Source organism: Symphodus melops (assembly GCF_947650265.1).
Source record: "Symphodus melops genome assembly, chromosome: 1".
Classification (NCBI taxonomy): domain Eukaryota; kingdom Metazoa; phylum Chordata; class Actinopteri; order Labriformes; family Labridae; genus Symphodus; species Symphodus melops.
The window spans coordinates 24,895,379-24,905,386 of NC_136691.1; the positions used below are offsets into that span (position 1 = coordinate 24,895,379).

At 44.0% G+C, this 10,008-nt stretch overlaps 1 protein-coding gene across 2 annotated transcripts; it reads right to left on the reverse strand.

The window, feature by feature from the left end:
• Positions 1 to 1,726: 1,726 nt before the first annotated feature.
• Positions 1,727 to 10,008, reverse strand: LOC306821227 (uncharacterized protein). Of its 2 annotated transcripts, XM_079339521.1 has the most exons (3): positions 9,952 to 9,996; positions 9,046 to 9,224; positions 1,727 to 4,018 (listed from the first exon to the last, which is right to left on the reverse strand). In XM_079339521.1, exons 2-3 carry the CDS (start codon positions 9,164 to 9,166, stop codon positions 2,721 to 2,723), a joined length of 1,419 nt encoding a protein of 472 aa, XP_079195647.1. In that variant the 5' UTR covers positions 9,167 to 9,224; positions 9,952 to 9,996; the 3' UTR covers positions 1,727 to 2,720. The 2 variants fall into 2 exon arrangements, with proteins under 2 accessions (XP_079195647.1, XP_079195648.1); XM_079339522.1 differs by lacking the exon at positions 9,046 to 9,224 and having other exon boundaries at positions 9,952 to 10,008.

Consider the following 10,008-nt stretch of genomic DNA (forward strand, 5'->3'; position numbering starts at 1 on the left):
GGGCTCCTCAATAACATGATACATAAAATCTAGAAGAGAAGTATTCACCAGGTCTTCTTTATTTAATATTACAACGAGCTGACACTTGAAATGAATCACCATGTGCTGGTTCAAGTTCACCTGCTGCTCTGATATACGTGTTGCTCCTGATATCTCAACAAATCAATCTCTATAAAGAGGAAACGGATGGACACAATGTTTGCATTTATTAGCAGCAGTCTTTGACTCACACTTTGTTTCACAGAACATCTTCGAATGTCTTCCATCTTTCTTCTCTTGTTCCACATCGTCAGACGTGTCGCACGCTAACAGTGTCGACCTACAGGGAGCTGAGCCAATCAAAAAACAGAGATGTATTTGGGAAGCGTTGCTGGAGTGGGAAATGAGTTAACCCTTCGTGTGCCACTGCTTTCCCTTCACCTTTAATATTGGTGTGGACATTTCAGCCATTCAGTCTATGGTGCCAACAGTATTCATTGTTGACAATGACTGGCCCGTGCTCTTTGTTAGTTTTAAGTCCATTTTTGGTCAATATCATCTTGGTGTGTGACATTTACATTAAATATGGACGAGCAGAGGTGTGTGTGTGTGTGAGAGAGAGAGAAAGTATCAAGACTATTGTTGATTTTCAGATTTTCAGTCAGCTCCTGTAAAGATAAATCTCATTTCACGAGGGGCCTGAGTGTAGGAGCTATTTATTTGTTCTTTTTTAAATAGTTTATAATTATAAACGTTAAAGAAGTTAAATATGTGTTTTATATTTATTCTGTATTTGGGTGACACTGAGGACACCTGAGGTTATACAGGTAAGAAGGCTGGTAGAGGACCAGCATGCACCTGGGTGGGCCTGTGCATGAGAGGCAGTAAGAGCTGTGATTGGCCTCCATTTCCTTTGACCTTTTGTTTTTAAAACACCCACAGAGACTTGTTTTTCCCATGGTGCATCAGTGGCCTTTTTGTACAAATATCCACAACATAGTTATTATACCTTAATAAATATTATGACCTGAAGAAATGATTGAGACCAAGTGGGTCGACACAAGTCAAAGAGTAACACTCAGAAATACAGGTGAACAGAAAACAGTTAGTGAGGACAGACTTGAATGATTCTAAGAACAACAGACTTTCTGACTGATCACATGCTAACTACATATTCACCTGAACGTCTACAGTAGAATTATCATTCACATAATCACTGGTCACTTTACGTCTGACAGTGGCACATTAAAGAGGAGTGTCAGCAGGAGCTGTCTGAATTGAAACCACTCAAGGACTATTCTGCTTCATATTTCCCTTTGAGCAATCACAGCATTTCATTCTTTCAACGTTATGATCAACCATGTTCAGTCTCTTAGCAGGGAGCGTAGGTCTCAGCTGGTTTTCAGGGATGTGACTGAGCACCGAGGTCTTTCTGCAAATGGCCAGGCCAGGCTTCATGAGGGTGTGAAATCCTTCCTCTCAGGACTGTCTGAATTTACCGTTTACTCAAACTGATCGAGGTAGAGCCTGTCTCCTGCTTTCTGTCCTCGTGGGGTTTACTGATGGATGTTTTCTCCACAGTATCGTCCAGAAGTCACTGGAGTGTCATTCTAGTCCTGCATCCTGGAAATCTTCCACAGTGGAGATCATCCCAAACTTCCCTGCTCGTAAGCATCTCGATCATTTTAAACCAGCGGGACTTCATGAATGACAAAAACACTTTGAATCGTGTTCTCTATTGGCTTTTTTTGATTGGCTCAGCTCCCTGTGAAAGGTTGATCCACTTTCATTTGCCTACCAGACAGGTAGAGGTGTGGAGGATCACAACTTGTGATAACAGTGAGCTGTGAGCTGAGTATCTGTAAACAGCCATTGGTCAGACTCCCTCACAGTTTCTGTCAGCTCTCCATAAGGGTGCTTCCTTTCCCGCCTCTTCATCATGTACACTGTCGCTTGCAGGAGCACTGAGGAGGGCAGCTACCTGCTCAGACGTTCTGATCACACCGCCCTCCGCTCGCCCTCCTCCAGGCACTACCTGATTTTATTATTTATTTATTTAACAACTTTTTAGAATTGTTTCTAAAACCAAGGAACTGATCTAGTTTAGATACTAGAGAGAGACCCTGTAGAGGGCATCCTTTCAAATGATGAAGTGGATGTGCATGCACATGTTTGGGGACGTGTGAGGGAACTTCAATTCGGTGTAAACACTGAGTCTGTAAAGAGGAAGCAACAGAGAGTTGTTTCTCAGTCAGACCTGTGAGTCTGTTATCTGCTTCAGCCTCTCAGTGAAGGACAGCTCTCAGGACAGCGGAGTGTTTGAGCTTCTACTGGTCATCTTCTTAGAAGTGAATTGTCTCTGTTGCCATCACAACATCATTGTCTATAAACCTAACCATCATTGGAACCTTTCATCCCCTCTGCGATCAGATGACTGAATGATCAGACCGAATGCTCTTCAGCTTTTTACATTTTCAATTACTTTTATTTGATTGTATTTGTATCCAGTCTTTATGATTACTTATCAGTCTGTTTAACACTAGTTTCTTATTTTAGGTCCTTCTCTATAAGCAAGCTCTTTTGTATAATTTATTGTTAGTTTGTCACTGTGTCTTTTTTATGTGTTTTATGTACACGTTTGAATTGAGGAAAAGTGAAAACAAGTTAGTGTGAAAGGTTCACTTGAACACGTCATCTAAAACCAGATGTGATATCTGGTGCAATGTCCAAAAGAGGCTGACCTAGCTACACATGTGAAGTGTCAGGGAGGACTTATGATTAAATCTTTTGTCGCAGTTTGGGCAGCTGAAGGGTTTCTCTTCTGTATGAACCAACATGTGTTTGGTCAGATTTCCTTTTAAGCTAAACCTTTTACTGCAAATCGAGCAGCAGAAAGGTTTCTCCCCTGTGTGAATTCTTGTGTGTCGGGTCAGGTCCAGTTTTCTTTTGAATATTTTACCACAGTCTGAGCAGCTATGTGAGGTTAAACCTGCCTGATGTCCTCTTGTCCCCTTCCAATCATCTTCTCGGTCTTCGGCGCTGTATTCAGTCTTGACCTCAGTCTGTGGTTGTAAACGTCTCTCTGAATCCGAGTCCCTGGCTGGTCCTGCTTCTCGACAGTTTTCTCGATCAGTTCCTGCTCCTGTTTTTCGGTAGCTGGATGATTTCTGTCCTGTGTGGACCAACATGTGAGTGTTCAGATTCCCTTTTTGCCTAAATCTTAAACTGCAGAAAGCGCAGCTGAAGGGTTTCTCTCCCGTGTGACCTCTCATGTGTTTTGTTAAATCACATTTTTGATTAAAGCTTTTAGTGCACTCAGAGCAGCTGTAGGGTTTCTCTCCTGTGTGAACCAACATATGTCTGGACAGATCCCATTTTTGGTTAAAACTTTTACCACAATCAGAGCAGCTGAAGGGTTTCTCTCCAGTGTGAATTCTCATGTGTTTGGACAGATGCCCTTGTTGGTTAAAATGCTCACTGCAAACAGAGCAACTGAAGGGTTTCTCTCCCGTGTGAATTCTAATGTGTCTGGTTAGATCCGGTTTCTTTCTGAATGTTTTACCACACTCAGAGCAGCTATGTGATTTCTTATCACTCAGTCCCTGATCTTCAGAGTTTTCAAAAGAGTTTCTATGTGACTCCTGTTCTCTGGTCTCCTTCCAATCAACCCTGTCTTCAGTCTCATCTTCAGAACACTGTTCAATCTTGACCTCAATCTCTGGTAATAAATGTTGCTCTGAGTCTGAGTCCCTCTCTGGTTCTGCTCCTCCACAGTCCTCTCCATCAGCTCCTGTTTCCATCTGTTCAGTTTGTCTGTGATGAAGCTGTGAGGACTGAGGTTTCTCTTCCTCATCTTCACTCTTCACAATGATGAGGTTAAAGGGGAAGTCAGAGGTATCAGCCTCCTCCTGACTGCTCCACTCCTCCTCATGTTCTTCTTTAATGTGTTGGGGCTTAGTGTCCTCCTGGTCCAGAATGTGGCTCCACTCCTGCTGCTCAGGCTGAAGCTCTTCTTTATTCACCAACAGCTGCTGGACATCTGTAGGACACAGTAAACAAAAATCAAAGAAATGTTAAAATTCACCTCTAAATGTTACGGCTTTCATTCAAGACGTCTTCAAAGAAAAAATGAAGTTGCTTGGCCCTTCGTCATCAATCTTTCAGAAATTCAGCAAAGTGGACATTAACCTGGAAGGAGGACTGAAGCCTGGTGGTGCTAGCAGTGCTTAAGTTCGCCACACTTGGCAAACCAATTTGACATATTTTACCTGCAGACGCTGTGATCCTGTGTAACCGTGTAAGATAAACTGTGCTCCATTTAAAATATGTCTAGAAACTGCCCCTGCTGTCGTCCACTGTGGTGAACTTTTCAGCCGTCAGCAGGGTAAGATATAACATAAAAAACAATGTGGGAGTAGTGGAGTAGTCCACGACATGACGTTATAATGACAATAACTTTATATCAATGATATGTGTGGTCCAATGGACTGAACGCAGCCGTTTAATTATGTGCATGAGATGGTAGAGGTGGCGTGCAGACGCTATGCACCATGCAGCGTCACTCCGCTCCTATTGGTCCGAGAGGAATTCTCAAGAGAATTCCCAAAGTGTGAAAAGAGTTCCTGTGTGCAAGTCGGCTGTTTTCTCAACACGGAACAAAATTTGAAGAGTTGTAAAAACCTAATGAGATTACACCTAGAAGAAATAACTGCACAACACATCTCCTCCATGAGAGTCCCTTCATGCCTGACGAGCGACGTCTTCAAAAGCACTCCGACAACGATCACTCAGAAAAGAAGAAAAGGACATTTCATTTGCATTGAATCCATTTCACAATGAAAATATTAATTAGACGGGCTCTCAGGAAAGATTTGGCAACAGAAATATTTCTGCTTCATTCGTCTCTCATGAGGCTTTTTCATTCAGTACATTCGAGGAATGAGAGAATGACGGGGGCCGTTTGGCCTAGCTGTCTGAAGCTGTTTGAAGTCCCCATGACCTGGGCTGGTGTCCTCCCCAGCACCACTGATATGAATGATGATGATGCTATTCTGGGAATTACAAGAGATCGCAAACACTATGAATCACATGACCTGATAGTCACGAGTTAGCATCAGCGCTAGCTTAACTTAAGTATATGAAATGATGAAAGATGCACTAACCGCGATGCTAATACCGAACAAACAATCATTTAAACATGTTCACGGAGAGCCTAACGTACTTCTTCATGAAAGCATCATACATTCAACTTGAGGATGCTTTAACACAACGAAGACTGACAGAGGCTACCGCGCTCCTGTACATGTCAACACCATAGACTGTAACACTCAGGAACCTTTTAACATAGGACATTTATAACAGCTGACATACAAAGCCATATTAAAAAGGAGACGACACAAACATTATACAGACAAGAAGAGGAACTGTTGTGACTCTGACTGGGGAAGCTGACTGGGAAGCTGACTGGGAAGCTGACTGGGGAAACTGACTGGGGAAGCTGACTGGGGAAGCTGACTGGGGAAGCTGACTGGGGAAGCTGACTGGGGAAGCTGACTGGGGAAACTGACTGGGGAGGCGACTGGGAAGCTGACAGAGCTTGGAGTACCAACAGCCACCTGCAAAAGGATCCTGTTGTTGGGGTCCTTTGTAATTCTGGGGTCCAGCCAGAATAACAAAGTTAAAACAATCTGGATAAAACCAGTTGTCTCCCCTTGTTCACTCTCTTTCACACGTCGTCTGGAGACGTCCGGAGATACCCCTCGTAAAGTTCACGTCTCGTTCCGTCCTGTAAAGAAAGGACATCCACGGAGATCACCTCACTCGTCAGTTGTGTGTGAGTTCCAGGTGAGCGAGCTTTCAGGGTGCGCTGTTTTCTCTCTCTCACACTCCCTTTACACACACCTTTCGGCAGACACACACACAGATCTGTGGCCTTTCAGACGCTGCAGAGACATAGATCAGGCAGAGACAGAGAGAATGGTTGGGTCCAACCTCTACATGGACACACTGTCCACAGAGCACCCAGAGGGACACACAGCACCCTGCTCTGTTCAGGTGGAAGAAATCAGGCTCCAACCTGAGACAGCACAGGGCAGAGAGCAAGGCACCACCCTGTAGCCTCTCCTCACCGACTACATGGACAGCTGAGGACATGAAAGAGCACTCCTCTCACCTGAAAACAACATGTGAGGTGCAGTCACAGATGTCACAGATGTCACTGTATCGTGTCTCTACTCTCATCTTCATAATGTCATGTGTTTCCTGTTTGCAGAGCTGACACACATATTCCAATGTACTAGTTCTGGCCTCTACAAACAAATTTAATCTAATCTACTGAAGCCAACCACTTCCACTCTGGCTTCATCACTCAATGGTTCAATCCTGACAGCATCCCATGTGACTCCAGGTTAGGATGAGCCCAGCACATCAGGCCCCACAGGGACCCCCCTCTCTAATCCAGGAGACACAAGGCTGCAACACTGGACTCTGTCTCGCCCTCCACTTTGATGCAATGCCTCGCTCGCTCCTGGTCCATCTCTACAGGACACTCAGTACCTTGTTTCCCTTGTTTGAGCCTTTATTGGACAGGACAGCTGAAGAGAGACAGGACATGTTTGGAGGAGAGAGCGGGGTGTCAAAGGGCCGAGGTCAGCTTCCAACCCAAGGCCACCGCGAGGACCATCACAGCTTCTGCACGTAGGATGTGAGACATAACCGCTAGGTCATCCAGCCCACATTATATGAGATTATTTCTCATTTCATTCTGGACTCTCTTAGCAGCAGGAGTTCTTCAGCTCGCCCGAACTCTCCACAGATCTCCATTTACGCCCCTGTGGCGTTTCATCTTTAATCGGTGACCCCTCTCTGTACCATCAGTGGAGCTCGTAACAGAGAACTGATGGTTTCAGCGGAGCCAGCCGCTGAGTACAGATGACTGTGTGTGGAGCTCTCGCTGAGCGGACACTCCGGTCACAGACTGTGCCTTGTCCACACATAGCCGGGTTTTTGTAAAAACAAATATCCTGCCCCCTTTGTCTCGAAAAAAACTCACGGACACACAACCTCGTTTTTAGTTTAGTTTTTACCTTCATCCACACGTGTGTGTTTTAAGCACATTTATAAGCATGCCAGACCTTTAGGTGGCAGTAGTTCCAATCAGATCAAGCTTCTGTCTCTTGACGTCACTTAAAATAACCGTCCTTAATGTCGTCCTTTGCCTGTGTTCTTGAACATGGAGTCGTATCTGGGCTCGTAAAAACAAACAAGAAAAAAGCGCCTGGACAAACAACAGCACCAAACCCGCTGTGAGGGCGTCCATACTGTTTCTGAATGTAAACACAGGTCGCATATGTGTTGTCGCAGGCAGTGACGTGTCGAAATGCAAAACCCCGGTTAATGACGTCCACATGCAAACGCATAAACGGAGAATTCACAAATCTTCACTTTGGTCGGAGGTTTTTAAAAGCTTCGTTTTTGATGCTGAGAAGGACGAGAGGCCAAAACGTAGACAAGTATCTTTGTTTTGTGAGATACCGGCTACGTGTGGGCGGGGCCTGAGACACTGATGGTGATCACTTCCACCATCACAGAATCAATCTGAGCGCACAAAGACGTGATGACGGCTGAGCTTACTGACGGTGCTTACCTTAATGCACCAATCACACGAGACGGATTTCTGAATGTTTAAACCAACTGGACAACAAACATTCAGAGTTTAAAGTTCAAAAGGATCAAATCTGAAAACTCTTATCAAACACATTTTTCTAAAATCAACTAACTTCACAATTAAAATAAGTGTAAGTCCAGTAGGTCCAGACTACAGACAGTTTAAGTCCAGTAGGTCCAGACTAAAGACAGTTTAAGTCCAGTAGGTCCAGACTAAAGACAGTTTAAGTCCAGTAGGTCCAGACTAAAGACAGTTTAAGTCCAGTAGGTCCAGACTAAAGATAGTTTAAGTCCAGTAGGTCCAGACTAAAGAGAGTTTAAGTCCAGCAGGTCCAGACTAAAGACAGTTTAAGTCCAGCAGGTCCAGACTAAAGACAGTTTAAGTCCAGTAGGTCCAGACTAAAGACAGTTTAAGTCCAGACTAAAGAGAGTTTAAGTCCAGTAGGTCCAGACTAAAGACAGTTTAAGTCCAGTAGGTCCAGACTAAAGAGAGTTTAAGTCCAGTAGGTCCAGACTAAAGACAGTTTAAGTCCAGTAGGTCCAGACTAAAGATAGTTTAAGTCCAGTAGGTCCAGACTAAAGAAAGTTTAAGTCCAGCAGGTCCAGACTAAAGACAGTTTAAGTCCAGCAGGTCCAGACTAAAGATAGTTTAAGTCCAGTAGGTCCAGACTAAAGACAGTTTAAGTCCAGCAGGTCCAGACTAAAGAGAGTTTAAGTCCAGTAGGTCCAGACTAAAGATAGTTTAAGTCCAGTAGGTCCAGACTAAAGACAGTTTAAGTCCAGTAGGTCCAGACTAAAGAGAGTTTAAGTCCAGTAGGTCCAGACTAAAGACAGTTTAAGTCCAGACTAAAGACAGTTTAAGTCCAGCAGGTCCAAACTAAAGACAGTTTAAGTCCAGCAGGTCCAGACTAAAGACAGTTTAAGTCCAGTAGGTCCAGACTAAAGACAGTTTAAGTCCAGACTAAAGAGAGTTTAAGTCCAGTAGGTCCAGACTAAAGACAGTTTAAGTCCAGCAGGTCCAGACTAAAGACAGTTTAAGTCCAGACTAAAGACAGTTTAAGTCCAGTAGGTCCAGACTAAAGAGAGTTTAAGTCTAGTAGGTCCAGACTAAAGACAGTTTAAGTCCAGCAGGTCCAGACTAAAGACAGTTTAAGTCCAGTAGGTCCAGACTAAAGGCAGTTTAAGTCCAGTAGGTCCAGACTAAAGACAGTTTAAGTCCAGTAGGTCCAGACTAAAGACAGTTGAAGTCCAGTAGGTCCAGACTAAAGACAGTTGAAGTCCAGATGTTGTTGTTAGCAGGAGCTAGCTGCAGCTAACACTGTGACTCTGTGTTTGTCTATGGATGTTAGCTAAAGGCTCTGCTCCCTGAAACTCGTTTCCAGCAGTGGAAAGAAAACCTACCTGCTCTGTGCAGCTTGATTTCAGCTGTTAGAATCCCATGCAGCAGTTGAGTGTGTCGGTGGAGCTGCTCGTCGTGTCCACATGTTGTTGTTTGTCCTGTTGGTTCTTTAAACCCGGACATTATACACAAATATTCTTCTTCTGTGGTTTTTAACGGCTGTTTCCAACAAGCGTTGTGTCTGAATGAAGAGTGAAAATAGATCTTAGGTCTTTTCTGACATTACTCTGATAACCTACAACGTTAGCACACACAGCTAACTGTGACAGAGCCGGTGTAATGGTGTAAAGCGTGACCGTGTTAACTGGTGACTCTTGGCCAAATGCGACGCTGGGTGACGTCATCAACACAGATTTGGAAGATTTCTTGCGAGTGTCTCGTTGTCTACTTTTGTTTTACGCCAAATGATAAAGATCAGATGTGTATTTAATGAAAATCTACACATAGACGCATTGTAATGACGTCAGCTACGGAGGCATTCGGTGTATAGTCACAAGTTAACACGGTCACTCTTTCAACTGTAGCACCGGAGAGACCCGGAAACACAACGTCCTCTGCACTTCAAGGGTCCAGCCTACTTCCTCCTTTACTTGCTTCTCAGTCCCTCCCACCAGAGGTTTATTGAGAGATGCAAAGGAGAGATAAATCGAGGAAACATGTTTTAAGACTCAAGATATCAGAGCCGGTAAGGGCACTGCGTGCTTAGTTAACAAGACAGACAGACTGAGAGAAACCAGGTGGATAGAAAAAGACCAAAACAAGCGACTTGGCTCCATTAATAGAAAAAAATATACCCAGTCATGATCAAATCAAATCAAGATTTTTACCAACACGTGTAGGCTACTTGACAGTCATACTGTGTCATTTTTTGTCACTGTGCATTAAAGAATAAATTAAGTCCATTTTACCCCTAGTCATCTTTGCTCTCAAACTGCAGTCTTTCTTCCCCTCCCTCGTTTTCAGCA